The sequence below is a fragment of the Cnephaeus nilssonii genome (assembly GCF_951640355.1).
Source record: "Cnephaeus nilssonii genome assembly, chromosome: 3".
NCBI classification, from domain to species: domain Eukaryota; kingdom Metazoa; phylum Chordata; class Mammalia; order Chiroptera; family Vespertilionidae; genus Cnephaeus; species Cnephaeus nilssonii.
Genome location: NC_137074.1, coordinates 42,805,457 through 42,828,319, shown reverse-complemented (window position 1 = coordinate 42,828,319; position 22,863 = coordinate 42,805,457). Strand labels below are relative to the sequence as shown.

Genomic DNA, 22,863 nt, shown 5'->3' with positions numbered 1-22,863 from the left:
CTCTAATGGGCAGGAGGGGCTGTGCACAGGGCCGGAGGCGGGTCCTCGGGGAGTGCGTGGGTGCGGGAAGGTGCGCGCGCCTCTGAGGGGCTGTGCCCAGACATCCCGGGAGGTGTGTACGTGGGAAATGCGAGGCGCGCGTGGGGAGAGGCTGTGTGTGTATGCGAGCACCTCGCTCGCAGATGCGCAGGGATCAGCCCACTGAGAGTACGGATGGGCGTGTCCTCGGTGCGCGCAGCCCTCCGTGGGGTGTGGGTGTCAGTCCTCGAGATGACCCAGATCGGAGGGAAGTGTGCGTGGGAAGTGTGCGTGTAAACTGGCGTGCGTGTGGAAACCAAGCCGCCAAGGCGTGTGTGTATTTATAACGGTCCTCCACCGGCTGGGGTTGGTCTCCGAGGAAGGAGTGGGTGTGTGGCGGGGACGCCCGCGGCCCCGCGCGGGGTGTGTGCGAGGAGGCCGGGCTTGCGCGGCGTGCCCCCCTGGACGGCGCGCGCGTGTGTGCGCGTGCGCGTGGGGCGCGCCGCGGCGGAGGGCGGGCGGGAGGCGGCGGCAGGCCCAGCCCCCGGTCGCAGAGCCCGGGGCGGCTCCTCGGCGAGCTGGGACCGCCGCGCTCCCGCCGCCGCCGCCGCGCGCTGGCGTGATTCCCGGCCCGCGCCGCGCCCTCCCGCGCTGCAGCCGACTCGGCTCCCTGTCCGCCCAGACGCCGCTGCTCCCGGGCTCTCGGTGTCGGCTCCGCGGAGGGAGAGGAAATGAGTGCGGCGGCGGCGGCGGCGGCGCCCGAGCGGGGTTGGAAGAGCGAGAAAGTGGACGAGGCTCAGGCCTTGGCGCGGAGTTGCGCCGCCCGCAGACCCGACTTCCAGCCGTGCGACGGGCTCTCCATCTGTGCCACGCACAGCCACGGCAAGTGCTTCAAGCTGCACTGGTGCTGTCACCTGGGATGGTGTCACTGTAAGTCCGGCGCGTCCTCCCGCCTCGCGCCGCGGTCCTGGCGCCCGCGGGGCCGTCCGGGGTCGGGGCTGGGGGCTGAGGCCGCGGGGGTCGGGGCTCGGCCGGCTGCTCTGCCGCAGGCTGGGGCCGCCCCGGGCTCCGGGCGGGCGGCAGCTGCCCTCGGCTGGGCGACTCCGGTTGGCGCTGCCGTGGCAACGAGCTGAAATCCCCCGTGGGGAGCCTCGCTGTAGCCACTTCTGCAAAAGGGGATCTCCCCGTCCCGGGAAAACTGGAAGCTGTTTTTCGGTGTTTAAACCGAAACGACCAGGCAGTGTGGTGAGAACTGGTCGAGAGCCTTCGGAGTGGATGGCAACCGGAGAGCAAGGCTTTTTTCAAGACGAGTGGTTAGAGGTGCCTCTCTTTCTCTCTCACTTTTGTCTTTCCGGGTAGTTCGTTCAAAGAAAGAGCCTTTGGAAATCGAATTGTAGCGCATTTATTGCATCCAGCTGAGAAAGCGCTACAGTGTGAGGGAATGCTTCCAAGAAGTTAATATTAACCGTTTAGAAGGGCGAACTCCTTAAATAGCCAGCTGCAGCCAATGTATGAGGCTGTTTTAAAATTTCAAAGTAAAATGAATGAAAGTAATCTTAAATAATCTTACCCATTTACAAAAGCCAGGACTAAACGACCTAGGCCTTTTCTCTATGTTTATCCTGCATGGGGTTTTGAAAACGGATTAAACTTAAGTAGTCATTTAATTAGAATTTCACAATTTGATTAGTTCAAGGTATTTGTCCTGCTATCCCGGTGAATCATTTCTTATTAGAAATATATTGCAAACTTAGTTTCTACATAACCTTATAATAGAGGGTTTTGGAATGCCTATTTAAGATACAAATTCTTGAGGTGATCTTAAGTTAAAAATTTTTTCCTTGTTGGTTAGAAAAAAAATGGCTCCCAACAAGAGATGCAGTAGATAATAAATCCTTATTTACATTAATTGAACAAAATGGAATATTTTTAAATGAGTTTGTGGCTTAAAGGACAGATACTTCTTACATTTGTTTTACAGTAATACAGTCTTACATTTATTGAACAGTATTGATTTTTTTTGTGTGCCGTGTTCTGATGGGTACGTTTCTTCCTTTATCTCATTATTCCTATCGCTCTCAGATCCATTCCCAATTATAAAGCATCGCTTTAGTGTGGGACAGGGTGCAAAGTTGGAAGTAGCAACTGTAGGAAATCAGTGATGCTGAAGTACACAGGTAGGATGAATCTGGCGAGAGTCCGTTTCCCTGGGGAAGTGTGGAATGGTAGTGCAGAATGTGGGAAACGTCAAAGACGCCCAGTTGAGCGCTTGTCTTATTTCAGCATTCTCCCTTCTAAGTGCACCATTAGTGATCAGAAGCGTGTAGTCTTCTCAGGCGGCTGCTTCCTTCATTAGAGAGCTGTGGCTCTTAGAATACTACTCTTCCTTATATGGAGCTGAAGTTGGTTACTTTCTAACTTCTTTCCATTGCTCCTGTTTCTACCTTATGAAATCACATAGAGCAGTCCAATCCTTTTTTAGAGCATGGCTGTTTCAGCTCTTCAGATACACACACACACACACACACACACACACACATACACACACACGAATTTCTCACTGGCATAGACCATTTTCTCTCTGTATCCCAAAGCCACTGTCATAATGTCTGTACTGAAATCGGTCTGAAATTCATGTTTGTTGAATGACTGAATGAAGGTAGCCATCGTTTTCTTCTGAAGGCATCGTTTTGTCCTGTGTGTAAATCTCTGTTTCCTTCTGTCTTTCCTGTTATGGCGTAGTGTCCAGGCTCATAGGCATCCTGATGGTTCTGTTCTGAATATGTGGCAATAAGGTTAAGATCCTTTGAAGACTGTGACCCCTGGAAAGGCACACACTATCCAGCTGTGGTCTGATCAGTCCAGAGGTGAGCAGGACTCCTGTCTCCCATGCTTGAGATACTACTACTGCTGCAGCATGCATCACATTAGCCTTTCTGATATCCACATCCTGTGGAGCTTGCTGCCCTCAGATTGAACTAAAACTTGCAGTCAGCTAAACCATTGTTTATTTGTTTGTTTTACATATGTGGCGATTAAATCACAGCGCTTGCCCATTTCACAGTTGTATGTATGTGCTTGGACACAGGTATTAATTGACCCCTTAGGTATTTTTCCCTATTAGATTTCATTTTATTTAGAGTGAGCCCATTTTTCTGGCTTATCATTGCGTTTTTAGATCCTGGCTCTTTTCATAATATGTATTATGAGCCCCTTAGGTTTAAGTCAACTGCACATTGGATGCCAACAGTAGTATAGTAATCTTCTACATACTCATTCAAGTTATTGATAAAATTGTTGAACAGGAGAAGGCCACAGATTGAGTCCTGAAGCTTGTCCGTAGACCTGCCCTTCAGGTGGAGAGCAGTTCATTAATGAGCACTTGTTATGTTCATTCAAACAATTGCCTAGCTACATAGTTGTACTGTTAGCCATCTTATGTTTATCTTATCCCTATGGGTATAATAAGAAACTGGTCAAATACCTTGTTGAAATCCAACCTACACACCATTTTTGCTGCTTTTTGATGTACGATCTATCTATAAACACTCTTAAAAAATGAAAGGAAATTAGATTAGTATATTTCAGGTTGGTTCCACAAATGCTTACCACTTTCTTTGCTAAGCGACTGGAAGCTATTTTTTAAGTCAATGAACTGAATTTAGAAAAAGATTGATGTTAAGTATACTTGGATTGGTGTTGGCAGTTCTTTCCATTAGAGAGAGAGAAAGAGAGAGAGAGAGAGAGAGAGAGAGAGAGAGAGAGAGAGACCGACCTACGTTTATTTGCTCTTTTCCAGTCTTTGGCAACCCTCTGAGTTTCCATGCTTTTTTCACTGGCAGTGATTCAGTGATCCCATTCACAATGCACTTTGTTTCACTTAAAGCACCAAGATACTACATTACAGTCTCCTCACCTGTACTGGGCAGGGCATCAATCCTCCCCCCGCCCCTTCGCCCTTTTTTTTTTTACCCAAATATAATTTTTCTTGAGAAGAAGTAGAAATTCTGGTTGAGAAGTTCTATTTTCTTTTTGGCATTCACAAACATTACATCAGTCCAACGCAGAATTCCTTTAATTCTGTTGAACATGGATTGAGCACCTTCTCTTTGTGAGACATTGCTATGGACAATATGAATATAGCTGTATCTCACCCTTTAAGCAGACTATAAGGGCATAATTCATGCTGTATTTATTTTTGTATTCCTTTTAAATCACAAATGATCTGGGTGAGAAAACTTATCAGCTTGTTCACATAATCAGAAAATGCTAAAGTGAGAAGATTACCTTGATGCTTAGGAAATTCAGAACAAATAAAGGAAGTTTACTAGTAGTTTTATATGGTCGATGTTAAACTTGTGAAATTCATAAACTTATGAAACAGAAAAGCCTGAAAATATATGAGTTCATAAAAAACATAAATTTATAGATTCGGTATATATTTATAGATTCAGTGCTTAATGTATGATTAAAGGAAATCATTCGTGTATTTGGATAATAACAGATTTTTAAGGACCATGTCTGGAAGGGAAAACTGTAATATGCTGTGTCGGTCACTGTCAAAGATAGATTATTGGCTCTGAATCTGTAACTTAATTTTTTTCCCTACTAAGGAGTGGTATTGTGTTGAATTAATCAGTGAACGATTCCAAGAGGAATTTCTTTAATATATGTTTTTTAAAAAATTGATTTCAGAGAGAGGAAGGGAGAGGGAGAGATAGAAACTAAATGATGAGAGAGAATCATTGATCAGCTGCCTCCTGCACCCCCCCCCCCCCCCACACACACACTGGGGACCAGGCTCAATATCCAGGCATGTGCCCTGACCGGGAATTGAAACAGGGACCTCCTGATTCATGGGCTGATGCTCAACCACTGAGTCACACTGCCCCCAGCCAGGTCAAGGAGGAGTTTTGAGAGAGAAAAAGACATGGTGTGGTCAATGAAGAGGGATGGGAGAGAATAAGTCTTATGTAGATATTGTAAAGTAGATTTTTGTGGCTGGAGTGGATAGAATATTTACTATCTAGGAATAAGAAATTGGATTGTTGAGATGTGAGTCAAGGCTATAAATAGGAAAGGTGGAGAAACCAGGAATTTCATTTTATAAAGACCTTGCTATCATAATGATAACATGGATAGGGGAATGAAACTACCAAAGGATACTGTTTTGGTATTAGTGTAAAAAATAGATTGAAATTCATGCATCAAGATCCATATAATGGAATAGATTAGATTTGGAGCGGGAGGAAGGCTATAAGGGACTTGTAGAATTCTGTTATGCAACTTGGTTGGATGATGGTGACATTTATGCACTAACAATGAAATACTGGAGAAGAACTAGGTTTGTTGATCCCGAATCCTGAATCCAGTTTGGTTCATAAATTCAGGAAGACCATGGATCTAGTTTTGGATCTATTGAGTTTAACTTGCCTTGTCATCACACAAGGTGATGTCAGTAGGCAGTTGGCGATAGTGGTCTAGAACTCAGAGGTAAGGTCTGCACCAGAGGTAATATGGAAGTCATTTACCTATTTATAGATTGCAGCTTTAGCCTTGAGGCAGCATGAGATCCACCAAGGGAGAGGCTATAGTATAAGAAATGAAGAAAATACTTAGCTTTCCCTTTACAGCACTAATATTCAGAGTCTGGCTATAGCAGAATGAGCTGGCAGTAGAGTCTAAGAAGAGATGGCCAGAGAAGAAAAATCTGAAAAGTATATTGCGGAAGCCAAGGGAAATGAATATTTTAAGAAAGGGTATGAAGATGAAATCAGTTTTCAGCAGGTTACTTATTTCTTAGATATTGGTGAAATATACAATAGTCATTTTATTACTGAAGAAGAGTATGAAAGGTTTAGTCCTGCAACACCAACTTCAGAAATACACTTAATTGCAGTATTAGCCAAAGCTATTCAAGACAGTGAATTTTTCAAGATGGGAAGAGGAGGAATAGAATGCCAGGAGCTGAGAATTAGGACACAAGGATAATAGTTAGTATTTATTGAGTGGTTGCTTTGCACCAGAATAAGCTTATTATGTTAAGCACTTAATAGGCAATTATGTCATTATGTCCATTTAACAGTTGAGGAAAAAGGCTTAGAAAAGTTAAAAGCCTTTCCCAGGAGCATATAGCTAGTAGGAAGTAGAGGCTGGATTTGGGTCCAGGCCTGTCTGTTTCAGGGACTAGGATTCTTAACCACCATGGGTACTATAGAGCAATTTAAAATTAATGAGCAAAATCAGCAGTTTTTTTGCTCTGTTAAAGCCAATAATGGAGAACGTTTTTAAGAAATGAGTGGCAAATTGTATCAATTTCAGTAATGAAATACAAAAGAATGAGAACTCTCATTCTTTATGGGGTGGAGAATGAAATTCAAGTTAAGAGTTAAAGAAGATGAGGTGATTAGAAGGTGATGGGGTGGGTGGGGTGGAGGAGTGTTTGTGGTGTGATGTAGGTGCCATCAGCAGAACTCAGAATTGACTTAATAAAAATCACATAATAGATGAGCTCAGTTTTCTGCAGAAGACACCTTAAAAGATGTCTCTCTCAGGTTGAAAACAGGAGGAATAAGACTTGATGTATGTAGTTTAATAGATGATATTAACATATCTAAAGAAAGGCTCACAGCAGAAGGTGGATGGGCAGCATGGAAATATAGAAAAATAGGAATTGGAGAGGCAGGATTTGGAAATGATTTTTTGGGGCTGTTCAGAGAAGGTGGTACACTGCCCAGAGGCTTAAATGTCTGGACTATCCCAGCAAACGTTTAGTTATAATTTGGCTTTCTGTTTATAGATTTTCTATAGGGAGAGAGGGAGCTGATTAGAGAATTTAACTCTTGGGACCTTAGGCCAAATATACGCTTCGTTAGTTAGTATATTAGCATTGTGGTTTTTATGTTATTCTATTTGTTCTGTTTTCCTGCTTCTACACGGCTCAGAAAATAAAGTTCTGACCTCCCTAGGGTAATGCCAGCTGGTTTTTCTAAGGGACATCTCAATCATCAATAACAATAGCTACAGAAAATATATTCAAGAAGTTTGACAATGAAAATTAGGGGGGAAATAGAGTGGTAGTTTGATCGGATGGAGGAATCAGCTGAAGCTTTTTCTTTTTTTAGAACGAGGGAATTTGTCCTGGCCAGGTGGCTCAGTTGGTTGGAGTGTCATCCCATGCACCAAAAAGGTTGCAGGTTTAATTCTCGATCAGGGCACATTCTGTATCTAGTTTGTGGGTGCGGTCCCCGGATAGAATGTGTACGAAGGCAACTGATCGATGTTTCTCTCTCACATAGATGTTTCTTTCTCGCTCCCTTCCTCTCTCTCTAAAATCAGTTAAAAACAAAAAAGAATGAGGGTTCTTACCTTGTGTGGTGGTTGAAGGAAGAGGATACAGATGTTAAGAGGACAAGTGTGAGATCAAGTTGAGTGTTTCCTTAAGCTTTTCCAAAGATAGAGATCCAAGTGGTACTTCAATGGTGGACATACATCAACTTCAACAATCCTATCTAATAAAGAGCGACTATGCTAATTGACCCTCACGCTGTTGCAAAGATGGCGGCGCCCACAGCCAATAAGGAGGGAATATGCTACATGACTGCCCCGCCCTCAAAGATGGCAGCACCCACAGCCAATAAGGAGGGAATATGCTAATTGACTGTCCCACCCTCAAAGATGGCGACACCCACAGCCAATAAGGAGGGAATATGCTAATTGACCACCACACCCTCAAACATGGCGGCACCCAGTCCCCTCAGCCCCACTGGGGTGGCCTGAGGCGCAGGCAAGCCTCGGATGGTGGCTCCTCAGCCGCCCAGGGCCGGCCAGAGGCTCAGGTAACCAGGGCTGGCCGAGGCTTGCGCTGCCAGCAGTGGCAGCAGCAGAGGTGTGATGGGGCATTGCCTTCCCCTGATCACTGGGTTGCCTTCTGCCCCTGAGGGCTCCTGGACTGTGAGAGGGACCCCCCCTCCAGTGCATGAATTTTCATGCACCGGGCCTCTAGTAATAAATAACACAGAATGCTTGTATGTGGACACAGTTGTAATCATGCTTATGTCAGCTTGTTGAAATCTCACAAAAACCTTGTGAAGCAGGTACTGTTATTCTCTCTCTTTTTTTTAGATTAGGAAAATTGCTGAAGGTCCCATGTTGTAACTCTGACCCCATATGGTAAATGTGCATCAGAATCTTACAACTGGCAACCAGGACTCTGGGTTTTCTTGGTTCCACTTAAGGTTCAGTGAAGATAATTTCAGCTCTTTTAAATTCTTTTTGGAACAAGCAGGATTTAAGTAAATATGTAAAATGAGAATGGTTTTTTATTTTAAGAGAAGGGCAACTATATGCATTATGGACATTTTTGGAGTGGTTGAGAACTCGATAAAACTGTGCTTTAAAAACACATTTAATAATGTATTTGTATAATATGAAGCCTCAATCATGTTGCATCTTCAACTGATCTCCAACTGGTGCAAGCCCTTTTTTTGGTTAGATTTTCATACATACCATTAATTATTACTGGCTTCCAAGCCTGTTGAACCTAGGGATTTGCACTAGATAGTTTTTGAGGGCCTTTCTATGATAATTTCCTACATTACAAAACCCTCACTTTGTTTGTTCTCTCATATTGTAAAATTTCATTAATTACAAGAAAGAATGTTTTCATAGAAATTGTTTTATTAATTCCAAACAAATAAAGGAACACATGCTTAACAACCAAAGGCTGTATAGTAGATTTGCTTTCTTAAAAAATAAGGAATGGTTTATACACAGAATATGGAAAACAGAGTGTAGTCCTAGAAAGGACAAGAGCTGTGGAATGAGACACACCTGGTTTTGAATTCCAGCTATTCCATTTACTGGGACTGTAACTTAGGACAGATTGCTCAGCCTCTCTCAGCTTTGCTGTTCTCTTCTGAAAAATAGAAATAAAAATCCTACTTCACAGGGTTATTGTGAAGATTAAATGACACAAAGTACTTAGTGCAGATCTTCAGTAAAGGGTAGCACCAGCCCATCCTCAAAAAAACAGGCAATGGAAACACTAGATAATACAGTCATCCTGAGGGCAGGCTGAGGAGTGGGACTTTGTGTTTGAATCCTGGCTCTGCCCACTTACTAATTATGTGGCTTGGGGGAAGTTAATCTCTGCCTTTCAGTTTCCTCACTTTAAAAATTTTTTTATTTTTATTTTATTTTAAAAATTAATCTTAGAAAGGGAGGAAGGGGGAGACCCTCCAGTGCACTGGACAATGCTCCAACCAACTGAGCCACATCAGCCAGGGTATCACTTTCCTTATTTTCCATATGGTGATAACAGTACCAGCCTCATAGTGTGATGATTGTCAAAGATCCTGACCCCCGCTTCATCCCCCTTCCACAGATGTCCTGGTTCATCTGGAATTCACTTTGTGACCATACTCACTTATTCAATTAAATACTCAAAAATAACAAAAATCATAAAATATATATTTTAAATATTACATTTAGAAATTGTTGATTTTTTTAATGCCTTCATTGTTGGAAAGTCTATTTTGTAAAAGTTACTCTGTGATGAATATCTACTTTTTATCATGAAATCTTATATTGTGCTCCAATACCCACGCCCCTACTCCATCCTGTTTTCCACCACTATTAAACAGTGCATAGTTTGGTTAATCAGATATACCTGTTAGTAGAATGCTATCATATATATCAAATATGATATATATGATATATAAGATTTGGTATATATGATATCAAAGATTTTAAAGGATCAGAATATTCCAGAACTTGCAGCATGTTTAAGTGAAACTGAACATAGTTAACTTTAATGATTAAGAAGTCTTGTCAAGCCCGACTGGTGTGGCTCAGTGGTTGAATGTCAACCCATGAACCAGGCAGGAGGTTACAGTTCAATTTCCTGTCAGGCACATGTTTGGGTTTCGGGCTTGATCCCAGTGTGGAAGTGCAGGAGGCAGCTGATCAATGATTCTCTCTCATCATAGTGTTTCTCTCTCCTTCTCCTTTCCTCTCTGAAATCAATAAAAAATATATTTTTTAAAAAAGAAGTCTTGTCAGGATCTTGTGGTGATACTTGGCCATCATTTGGAATTCTGCTCTTGTATAGAAAAATGGCAAAAGTGCTAGTAAATAGAGGGGCCCTGACTGCTAGAATGCTGGACACAGTAGACTGAATTATAGCTTTTGCAAGTTACTGTACTCAAATTCACAAAATTCTTGTTTTGTGCTTCTCCCATTCGTGTTGGTTTGGTCTTAACTTTTCTGATATTTAACAGTATTCAGCAAGCACACTGCCAGAAATATTCAATATCCGGAGTGCCAACAATGTCTAATAAATCCTTCCAGCTGTGTCGCACAATGTCCCAAAACAGTTTATTCAGGACAATTCTTTAACCCAGTGGTCGCCAACCTTTTGGACCCCACGGACCACCGGTTGGCAACTGCTGCTTTAACCTCCCTAGTGCTTATTTGTCCATTTAAAACTAGATGTTTTGGTGTAAGACAGATATGTTTTTTACTCTGTATCTCATTTTAACAGACTTTTGGTGAAATAAAAACACCAATAATGTAATAGTTTGATATTTTGTGGAAAATTCTGTTAGATTCATTGACTTATCTTTTTATGTCTACACACACACACTTTCCCCCCTAAACTATTTAAAAAGTAAGTTGCAGACATCATGACACTTCATATCTAAATATTCCAGCATACCTCTCTTAAGAATGAAGACATTTTCCTGTATAACAATGCTAATCACGCCTAAGATAACACTAATTTAGTAATAATATCTAATAATGCTTATTTGTCAAAAAATGACTTTTATAGCTGGCTCCCCCCCCCCCTCAAGCCAGGGCCCAATCAAGAGTCATACATCATATTTCATTATTACTGTCACCTTAATCTTCTTACATTTTCTAGAACTAGAGGCCTGGTGCACGGATTCGTGCACTGGTGGGGTCCCTCGGCTTGGCCTGCGGGGAACGGCTGAAACAGGCAGTCCTACATCCCCCGAGGGATGTAGTAGTGCACGAAGCGGTAGGCGGCCAGGGAGGAGCCCGAGCCCAGGCTGGGCGCCGCTCCCCCTCATCCCGGCTCCGCTGCGCCTGCCACCACCATGGTCCCGGCTCAGATGGGGGAAGGGTGTGCAGGGGGAGTGTCCGTGGGAGAGGCTTGCACCAACGCAGCAGTGCTCGCCAGCCATGAGCCAGGCATCTGACGCCCGTTGTTCAGCTAAGAGGCACTCCCGCTGTAGGAGTGTACTGACCACCAGGGGGCAGCTCCTGCATTGAGTGTCTGCCCCCTGGTGGTCAGTGCACATCATAGCTACCGGTTGAGCAGTTGAGCGGTTGAGTGGTCCATTCGTCGACCGGTTGCTTAGGCTTTTATATGTATAGATAAATAATCACACATTCTGGGGGATGACATTAAATTTTTGAAGAGTCCAGGTTAATGGTATGGATTGCACCATATTTTACTAATTGTTTTTTCATCATGATTAGATTCAGGTTAAACATTATTTTGTTGAGTTATCACATAGGTGACATTGTATTCCTCTCAGAGCATCACAGGTTATTTCATTATGGCCAGTGCTAAAGTGATAACTGCCAAATCTGTGCATTATAAAGATGCCCTTCCCCCTTTGTTACTTCTTTTTTAAAATTAGTTTTTATTTTAACAAATAATCTGTAGGGTGATACTTTGACACTGAGTGAATATCCTCTTGAACTGGACATCCTATGGATTTGGACAAATGTATTGTGATATATATCTATCATTATGTCATACAGAGCAGCAGTCGCCATGGACCACTGGTGGTCCGCGAGGTCTGAAAGGTTGGCAATCGCTGGTTTAAGGAAACCTTTGGAGCAGTGGTCACCAACCAGTGGTCTGCGAGGTCCGTGAGGTCCAAAAGGTTGGCGACCGCTGATATAGAGTATTTTCACTGCCCTAAAAGTCCTCTGTGCTCTGCCTATTGATCTCCCTCTTCCCTCTCAACCTCCCCTTACAGGAAACCACTGATTTTTTTCTTCTTCTTCTTCATAGTTTTGCCTTACCCAGAATGACTTCCAAACTGACTGTGCCATTTTGTATTCTCACCAGCAATGTATGAGACTTCATGTTGCTCCTGGCCAGCATTTGGTATTGCCAGTGTGTTCCAGATTTCGGCCATTCTCATTGGTGTGTAGTGGTAGCTTGTTATTTTAATTTGCATTTCCCTGATGACATATGTTTTTTGAGTACCTTTTCATGTGCTTATTTGTCATCTGTATATCTTCTTTGGTGAGATGTCTGTTAAGGTCTTTGGCCCATTCTTAATATTAGGTTGTCTTCTTAATTATTGAGTTTTAAGAGTTCTTTATGTATTTTGGAAAATAGTCCTTTATCAAATGTGTCTTTTCCAAATATTTTCTCCCAGTGCATGACTGGTCTTCTAATTCTTTTGATTTTTTTTTTCACAGAACAGGAGTTTTACATTTTAATGAAGATCAGCTTATTAATTATTTCTTTCATGGATCATATCTTTAGTACTGTATCTAAAAAGGATCACCATACTCAAGGTCATCCAGGTTTTCTCTTGTTTTCTTTTAGGAGTTTTATAGTTTTGTATTTTACATTTAGGTTTGTGATCCATTTCGGATTAACTTTTCTAGATTTTTCTTTTGCACATAGATAACAAGTTGTTCCAGCACCATTTGTTGGAGAGACTTCTTTTATTCTTTTCTATTGAACTCTTTTTTTTACTGATAAGTTTTGAGAGTTTTTTCAATATGTTTAGGTACCAGTCCTTTATCCTTTGTCAGAAGAGTAATTTTCAAATATTTTCTCTTAGTTCTGTAGCTTGTCTTTTCATCCACATACAGAATCTTTTGCAGATCAAAATTTTAAAATTTTGATGAAGTCTGATTTATCAGTCGTTTTCTTTGATGGATGCTGCTTTTGATGCTTTTAAGAACTTTTTGCCTAACTTGAGATCCTGTGTTTCTTCTTAAAAGTGTTTTTGTTTTACAGTTAGATCCATGATCCATTTTGAGTTAATTTTTTTCTTTTTTTGAGTTAATTTTTAATAAGGTGTCCATTTTATGCCCTATCTGGTTTGGCTCAGTGGATGGAGTGTCGGCCTGTGGACTGAAGGGTCCTGGGTTCTATTCCAGTCAAGGGCACATACCTGGGTTGCAGGCTCGATCCCCAATAGGGGGTGTGTAGGAGGCAGCCAATCAATGATTCTCTCTCATCATTGATGTTTCTATCTTTCTCTCCCTCTCCCTTCCTCTCTGAAATCACTAAAAAAACAAAAGGTGTCCATTTTAGATCAGTGTTAATTTTTTTTTTTTTTTTGCATGTGGATGTTCATGTTGCGTCACTATTTTTTGAAAAGACTGTCTTTATTCCTTTGAACTGCTTTTGCATTTTTGGCAAAAACCATATTATGTTGGTCTGTTTCTTGGCTCTTTATTTTTTTATTTTTGAGCTATTTGTCTGTTCCTCTGCCAATACCACACACAGTGTGGATTATTATAGCTATACCAGAGGCCCGGTGCATGAATTTGTGCACGGGTGGGGTCTGCCCGGCCTGCCCTAATGGGGGCCATTGGGGCTGGTGGGCTGGGGAAAGGGGCTGCAGGAGGTTGGCCGACCAGCCCTACCCCCATCGGGCTGGTTGGCCGGCTGCAGTGCACATCTCAGCGACTGGTCATTCTGATAGCTTGGCTTTTATATATATAGATAGTATGAGTTTAAACTGGGTAGACTGATTCTTCCCCCTTTTCTCTTCTTTTCCAAAATTGTTTTAGCTGTTCTTGTGCCTTTGCTTTTCCATATGAATTATAGAATGATCTTGTCTATATATACAAACATCCTGCTGTGATTTTGATAAGTTAGGGATTAAATCTGTCATTTGATAGGAATTGTGGTGAACCTGTATAACAGTTTTGCTATGTTTAATCTTTACTATAAGTTGCACATGGACTAATGCTCCATTTATTTAGATCTTTGATTTCTTTCACCAGCATTATGTAGTTTTTAGCATCTAAGTTCTCTATATGTTTTGCTTGAGTTACACATAAGTATTTACATTTTTGACTGCAAGGGATTGAGTTTTTAATTTTAGTGTCTTTGTGTTCATTGCTAGTATATAGAAATATAATTTATTCTTACGTTTATCTTACAGCCTGTGACCTTGCTGAACTGACTTAATAGTTCTAATAGTTTGTTTAAAAAACATTTTCTTTGGGATTGTCTACAGAGACAGCCATTTCATCTGCAAGTAGAAACAGTTTTATTTTTTGCTTCCAGTTCCCCCTTTTTTATTGCTTTATTGTACTGGCTATAATTTCCAGAACTATGTTGAATAAGAGTGATGAGAACAAATATCTGTCTTGTCCCCTCATCCTTAGGAGGAAAACATTAAATCTTTCATCTTTAAGTATAATGTTAGCATTAGGTTTCTCCTAAGTGCTCTTTATCAAGCTGAGGAAATTTCTCTCTATTCTCATTTTCTGAAAGTTTTTTTAAAATTATGAATGAGTTGCACTCTCCCTCCTGGGAACATGCCTACACTTTTCCCTCCCTCCCTTCCCCCACAGCATGCATCTCCTAGACTCTAAGGGTCTCCACCAGACTTGCAACCAGGGAAGCAATGGGCAGTGACAGCTCATCCAGGACTAACCAACCCCCTGAACATGTTTCCAAGGCCCCCTTTTCTTTGACTTCTCAGTGAGCCAAAGCAGCCCCACCTAGGCTCTCTGCTGTTGCTGCTTCTGTCCTAAGTCCTTTCTTGTTTCACTGTCCCCAGCTTTAATAAATGTACTCTCAAAATAAAAAAAAATTCTGAATGAGTATTAAACTTTGCCAAATGCTTCAGTTGATGTGATCGTGTGCATTTTTCCTCATTAGCCTGTTAATATGGTGGATTATATTGATTGATTTTCAAATACTGATCCAGCTTTTCATCCCTGGAATAAACCAAGTGGGTTATGGTGTATAATCATTTTTAAACATTGCTGAGTTTTATTTGCTAATAGCTTGTTAAGGATTTTTATGTCAATATTTATGAGGGGTGTTGGCCTGTAGGGTTTTTTCTATACTCTCTTTTCTGGTTTTGGTATCAGGTTATTACTAGCTTTGTGCAATGAATTGGCAAGATTTCCTCCCTCTACTCTTTTCTAGAAGAGATTGTTTACAATTGGTATTAATTTTTTTAAACATTTGGTGAAATTCTCCAGTTAAATCATCTAGGTCTGGAGATTTCTTTTTTAGGAGTTTTAAAATAACTACTGTAAGTTGTGGTAGTTTGTAATTTTTGAGGAATTGGTCCATTTTATTCTAAGTTGTTAAATTTATGTGTGTAGAGATTGTAGTATTCCCTAATTATACTTTTGATGTCTGCATGGTCTTTAGTGGTATCCTCTGCTTCATTCCTTACACTTATAATTTGTGTCTTTTCTCTTTATTTTGTGTCAGTCTTGTGAGAGGTCTGTCAATTTTATCGACCTTTTCAAAGAACAAGCTCTTTGTTTTTATTTATTTTTCTCTATTGTTTTTCTGTTTTCAATCTCATTGATTTTTACTTTCATCTTTATTATGTCCTAACTTCTGCTTGCTTTGGTTTTATTTTGTGCTGCTTTCTAAAAAAATTTTTTTAGCTTCTTGAGGGTGGGAGCTTAGATTTTTGATTTGAGATTTTTTTCCTCTTTTCTCATGTATGCATTTATTGCTATAAAAAATACCTCTCAGCATTGCTTTAGCTGTGTACCATACTTTTGATATGTTTTATTTTCATTGAGTTCAATGTATGCTTTGATTTCCCTTGAGACATTTTTCTGATTCATGGATTATTTAGAAGTGTGGTTGGAGATTTTCCTGTTAAGTTTCTGTTAATTGATTTCTAGTTTGATTTCATGTGGTCTGAGAACATATTTTGTAGAATTTGTATTATTTTAAAACTGTTCAGGTTTGTTTATTGGCCCAGGATATGGTCCAGGTGTCATGGATACTTTTTAAAAAATGGGTATTCTGCTGCTGTTGGATGAATTGTTCTGGAAATATCTGTTAGATTCTGTTGACTGGTTGTGTTCAGTTCTTCTACATCATTGCTTATTTTCTATGTGTTGTCAGTTGTTGAAAGAGGAGTGTTGATGTCTCCCACTAAATTGTGGATTTGTTTATTTCTCTTTTTAAGTGTGTCAGTTTTTGCTTCACATAGATTTGTAGCTCCTGTTGATTGGTGCATACACATTTAGAATGGCTGTGTCATCCATTAAATTTACTCTTTTGTCATAATCCCATGTTCCTCTTTATGATAATTTTCTTTGCTCTGAGTTCGACCTTACTTGATATTAATATAGCCACACCTGCTTTCGTTTTATTAATGTTTGCATGACATATTTTCCCCCTCATTTTGTTTTCAGAGTGTCTATACTGTTAAATTTGAAGTGAGTTTCTTAGAACAGCACTAGAGACCCAGTGCACAAAACTCATGCACTGGGGTGTGTGTGAAGTGGGGGCATCCCTTAGCCTGGCCTGCGCCCTCTAGCAGTCCAGGACCCCTTGAGGGATGTCCAGCTGTCAGCCTAGGCCCAATCCCAGCAGCAGGACATCTTTCTCACAGTCTGGGACCCATCAGGGGATGTCTGACTGCCTAATCTGGCAGTCGGACATCCCCCAAGGAATGTAGCAGTGTGCCAAGCGGCAGGTGGCCAGGGAGGAGCCCAAATTGGGGCCAGGCACTTCTTGCATTCATCCCGGCCCGCTGCACCTGATGCTGCGGCGTCAGGAGAGGCTCCCGCCGTGGCACCTGCGCTCTCCAGCCGTGAGACCCCACTGACCACTAGGGGGAAGTTCATAGCGACTGGTCATTCTGTTTGTTCTGCCATAATGGTCATTTAGGCTTTTATTATATAGTCTAGAGGCCCGGTGCACGAATTCGTGCACCAGTGGGGTCCCTCAGCCTGGCCTACAGGATCGGGCCAAAACTGGCTCTCCGACATCCCCCGAGGGGACCTGGATTGCGAGAGGGTGCAAGCCAGGCCGAGGGACCCCACTGGTGCATGATCGGGGCTGGGAGGGATGTGGGAGGTTGGCCAGCTGGGGAGGGACCACAGGAGGGCTCCAGGGAGTGTCTAGCCCCTCTCGCTCAGTCCTGATCGGCCAGACCCCAGCAGCAAGCTAACCTACTGGTTGGAGCATCTGCCCCCTGGTGGTCAGTGCACGTCATATGACTGGTCAACCAGTCGACTGTCTGCCTCCAGTGGTCAGTGCACATCATAGTGAGTGGTTGAGCGGCCTTAGCATATCATTAGCATATTATGCTTTGATTGGTTGAATGGCTGACTGGTCTACTGGACACAGCATATTAGGCTTTTATTATATAGGATAAGTTGTTTATTAAGCCACTCTGCCAACCTGTTTCTTAATTGATATATTTAGAACATTAATATGATAAGTTAGGGATTGAGTCTGCCATTTTATTTTTGATAAGTTAGGGATTAAGTTTGTCATTTTATTTTTTCTTTTCTGTTAGTTCTCCCTGTTTTTGGTTCTCTGCTTTCTTTTTTGCTTTCCTGTGAGTTATTTGGACATTTTGTAGAATTTCATTTTGATTACCTGTAATGTTTTGGAGTGTTCTCTTTGTGTAGCTTTTTAGAGATTGCTATAGGTATTACATTTATGTGTATATGGCTTATTACAGTTTTAGTGCCTTTTGATCAGTTTGAGTGAAGTATATAAACCTTACTTCCTTTTTTATCTCTTTGCCCTCTACTCATTTATAATAGAACTATCTTAAGTATTTTTCTCTCCATGTTCTTGAATCATGTAAGACATAATTACTGTTTTAACTGTCAAGTATAACTTTTAAAACTCAAGAGAAGAAAAGTATTTATCTACATTTTTGTCTATTGTGTCCTCACCCCCACCCCTCTGATTTTCAAAAGTTTCTTCTTTTATTGTTACCTTTGTGTTGGGAAAACTTCCACTCTTTTACAGTAGGTCTGCTGGTGACAAATTCTCATTGCGTTCCTTTATCTGAGAATGTATTGATTTCTCCCTCATTTCTCAAGGATAGTTTTAATGGGTATAGAATTCTGGGTTGATATTCTTTCTTTTTAGCACTTGAAAAAAATGGTGCTACTTTCTTCTGGCCTCCATGGTTTCTGACAAGAAATCTATCATTTGAAATGTTTAGAAAGAAGGAATTATTTTTCTCTGGCTGCTTTCAAGATTTTTTTATTTCTTTTAGTTTTCAGAAGTTTGAATATGATGTACACTGGCCTGGATTTCTTTGGGTTTTATCTTGTTTGTGGTTTGCTCAAGCTTCTTGAATCTGTACTTTTGTAGCCTTTCCTTTTTTCTCCTTTTCTTTTGGGACACTAATAGCACAGATATTAGATGTTTTTGGATATAGTTCTATGATCCCTGAAGTTCTGTCCATATTATACAGTCTCCTTTCCTTCTGTTGTTAAAATTGGGTAATTTCTATTTTTCCATATTCAAATTCACTGAAACTTTTTCTTCTATTCTTCTCTTGAGCCCATTCACCACGCTTCTTATTTCAGTTATTGTATTTTTCAGTTCCACATTTCCATTTATTTCTTTAAAAATATTTTTTAAAGTTACACTTGTCATAAAATACTACATTAATTTCAGGGGTACGACATAGTGATTAGACATTTATATAACTTATGAAGTGATCCCCTGCTAAGTCCAGTACCCCTCTGACACCATACAAAGTTATAATATTATTAATTATATTTTCTATGCTGTACTATACATCCCTGTGACTGTTTTTATAACTTCACTCTCAGGACTATTTTTGCTGTGTCCCAATTTTGTATTTTTGTGTATTCATTTTCATTTGTTTCCAGGAAGTTTTTGCTTTCTTTCTTGATCTTTTTGGTAACCCATTCATTGTTTAATAATATGCTATTTAGCCACCAAGTGTTTGAATGTTTGAGTGTTTTTATTGTAGTTGATATTTAATTTCATGTCATTGTGATCTGAGAAGATGCTGGATATGATTTCAGTCTTCTTGAACTTGTAGAGACTTAGTGTATGTCCTAACATGTGGTCTGTCTTTGAAAATGTCCCATGTGCACTTGAGAAGAATGTATATTCTGTAGCTTTGGGGTGAAATGTTCTATAAATGTCAATCCAATCTGATCTAGTGTGTTGTTTAAGGTTGCTGTTGTCTTGTTGATTTTATTTATCTGGAAGATCTATCTATTGATGTCAGTGGAGTGTTAAAATCCCCTACTATGACTGTATTACTGTCAGTCTCTCCCTTTATGTCCACCAAGATTTTCTTTATATATTTAGGTGCTCCTATGTTGGGTGCTTATATATTTACGAGAGTTATCCCTCTCGTTGGCTTTATCCCTTTAGTATTATGTAATGTCATTTTTTGTCTCTCGTTATGGCATTTGTTTTGAAGTCTATTTTGTGTGATATAAGCATTGCCACTCTATTTTTATTTTGTTTTCATGTGCATGGAATATCTCTTCCCATTCCTGTACTTTCACTCTATGTGTATCTTTTGTTCTGAGGTAAGTTTCTTGTCGACAGCACATAGTTAAGTCATGTTTTCTTACCTCTTCACTTACCCTATGTCTTTTGATTAGAGCATTTAATCCATTTACATTTAAAGTTATTGTTATTATAATTTTAAATATATTTTTATTGATTTCAGAAAGGAAGGGAAATGGAGGGAGGGATAGAAACATCTGTGATGAGAAAGAGTCATCGATTGGCTGCCTCCTGCATGCCCCCTACTGGGGATTGAGCCCACAACCTGGGCATGTGCCCTGACTGGGAATTGAACAGTGATCTCCTGGTTCATAGGTCAATACTCAACCACTGAGCCACATTGGCTGGGCTAAAGTTATTATTGATAGATACTTATTGCCATTTTATTTTTTATATCTATGTTCTTCTCTCTCTCTTTCTATATAAAATAACCTGAGGATATTTTTCCATTGATTTTTAGAGAGAATGGAAGGGAAGGGGAGAGACAGAGAGAGAAACATTGATGTGAGAGAGAGACATTGATTGATTGGTTGCCTCCCACACGAGCCCCACCCAGGGCCAGGATTGAGCTTGAACTGACAAATGTGCCTTTGACTGGAATCAAACCCGGGACTCTTCAGTCTTCGGGCCAATGCTCTATCCACTGAGCCAAACAGCTTGGGCGCTTTCTTCTTCTTAAAGAATGCCCGATACAAATTTGGTGGTAATGAACTCCTTTAGCTTTTTTTTTTTTTTTGGTCTGGGAAGCTCTTATTTTAAAAATATTTTTTTATTTATTTTGAGAGAGAGAGAGAGGAAGGGAGAAGGATAGAGAGACAGAAACATTGATGGGAAAGGAACATCATCGATTGGCTGCCTCTTGCACTGTCCCTATGGGGGATTGAGCCTGCAACCAAGGTAAGTGCTCTTGACCAGAATTGGACCTTTAGTCCACAGCCAATGCTCTGTCCACTGAGCCAAACGAGCTGTGGCAGTCTGGGAAGCTCTTTATTTCACTTTCAATTTTAAATGATAGCTTTGCTGGGTAATCTTGGTTGTAGATCCTTGCTTTTCATCACTTTGAATATTTTGTGCCAATCCCTTCTGGCCTACAAAATTTCTGTTGAGAAATCAGCTTACAGCCTCTGGGAGCTCCCTGGTAGGTAACGAACTGTCTTTCTCTTGCTGCTCTTACGATTGTCTTTTTGTCTTTAACCTTTGCCATTTTAATTATGATGTGTCTTGGTATTGGCCTCTTTATGTTCATCTTGTTTGGGACTCATAAGAGCGGGGTAAACAGTGTTAGCCAGGTTAATGGGAGCTCATCAGATTTGGTACCTGCCTGAGCATGCTAGCTGGGTGGGGGAGGGCTCAACAAAGGAGCAATGAAGTCTGTCAGTGCTTCTGTCACTGAAGAGAGATTTCCTGACCACTGCCCTCCAGCTTTCACCCTGAAGATATTCAATTCAGTTACTCTCTGATGTCCCTGCCACTTTTCAAGCTGCTGTCCCTTTGCTGGAGCTTAGAGTGAGTATGTGAGAGAGTGAGCCTGTGTGCAAGCTTCTTTAAAAGGAACACCTGGTTCTCCGGTATTCCTCTATCATCTCACGTGAATGCAATCCCTGCTGGATTTCACAGTCAGATGTTATGGGAACTCCTATTCCCACACTGGTGCCCTGGACTGGGGAATCAGGTGTGTGGCTGGGACTGCTGGATCCCTTCATAACTGAGCTACCCCTCCTGATTCTTAACTAACATACTCTGGGTATGGGACCTTCTCATTCCATGTCTCTGCCCCTCTTATCAGTCTAATTGTGGGTTCCTCCTTATATATTTAGTTATAGGACTTCTGTTCAGCTAGTTTTGGGGTGGTTCTTGATGGTTCTTCTATAATTTAGTTGTAATTTTGATATGTTCATGGTAGGAGGCAAGCACAGTGTTTACCTACTTCGCCATCTTGATCTGAAGTTCTTCATGACCTTATTTTAAGATTGTGTTTAGAGGCATTGTTTTTACAACTACAGTTGCTGCTTAGTTATCCCAGAAAAAAAAGGTATAAGTGTTGTGAATAATTTATTTACAACAGAAAAACTAATTTCTGATGAGGTTTTAGAAATAAGAATTTTACATCCTTAATTATGTTTCATAGATTTGTTGATCATAAAGGTACAACATCTGGTTTTATAAAAATTTCACTTTTGCCCTGGCCAGTGTGGCTCAGTTGGTTGAGTGTCTTCCCATGCACTGAGAGGTCACCAGTTGGATTCCTGGTCAGTCAGGGCACATGCTGAGTTGCTGGCTTGATTTCCAGTAGGGGGCGTGCAGGAGGCAGCTGATCAATGTTTCTCTCTCCCTCTCCCTTCCTTTCTCTCTAAAAGCAGTAAAAACATATTAAAGTTATTTTTTCACTTGGTTTTATTATTTTATAAAAGCAGTCACTTATAGTCTTCAGAGCTGACACACTCAAGAGAACCTGTGCTGTGGCAGTGAGTAGTACAGTTAGGTTTCAAGCAGCAGTTGTCTAAAAAACAGCATTATTTGTCAGTTTAAGTTAATGTTGCTAACTTGGTTTTATTGTTTGTATCTTTAACTTAAAAATTAGTTTCTGCTTTGTAGTAGTATAGGAGGTATAAGCATAAGAGGTTTATACTTAGTTTTTATGTTTGTTTTTTCATGGTACCATACTAATAAAAAAACGGAAGCTAACCTTGAGGGGAAAATCTTCTAGGTCCAATCATCTATAACCTTAACTCATAAAAATTGTTTCTCAATTTCTCCATTTTTTAATGCTTGTGTGGATCTACTCTGTATGCTCTCCACATGTCAACTACTTGGACTTTTTAAAAAATTGTTTTTCTATAAGGAATAATTTCTAGATCTTTTTAGTTCATTTCTATAATCTTACATATCTTCTCAAGGAGTTAGAGATTAATTAACATTTTCACTTAAAGTTGAGATAAATATTATTAAGTTATATTTCTGCAACAAATTTAGCTTTCAGTATCACTTTCTTACTATCTCATTTTTAGGCCCACTCTTTAAACTGATTAAATTTCTCCCCAGAAGAGTTAGCTCATTTTAGTTCTAATGTCAAAATGAATTCTTTTTTTACTTTTACTTCCTGTGGTTCTAGATAGACAGGCATATAATGATCTTCAGGCATATAAAAGGGACATCTTACAGGAGGTGATGGTAAGATATTTTCTGTTATTCCTGGGTATGAGATAACGGAGATGGGAATTTCAATAGAAAAGATAGATAAAAGATACCTGGAGACCTTTTCTCAGACAGTAAAGTGGATTTCAAAAAACTATAGAATCTCTGGGGATTTGAATGTGAAG

General features: G+C 40.6%; 1 protein-coding gene across 2 annotated transcripts in view; it reads left to right on the top strand.

The window, feature by feature from the left end:
• Positions 1-593: 593 nt before the first annotated feature.
• Positions 594-22,863, top strand: part of LOC307095373 (UPF0524 protein C3orf70 homolog) — a 47,946-nt gene continuing 25,676 nt past the window's right edge. For both annotated transcript variants that reach the window (XM_079764587.1, XM_079764586.1), the window contains exon 1: positions 594-948. In XM_079764587.1, the coding sequence (XP_079620713.1) occupies positions 750-948 (199 nt within the window). In that variant the 5' untranslated portion in view covers positions 594-749. The remainder of the gene's footprint in view (positions 949-22,863) is intronic.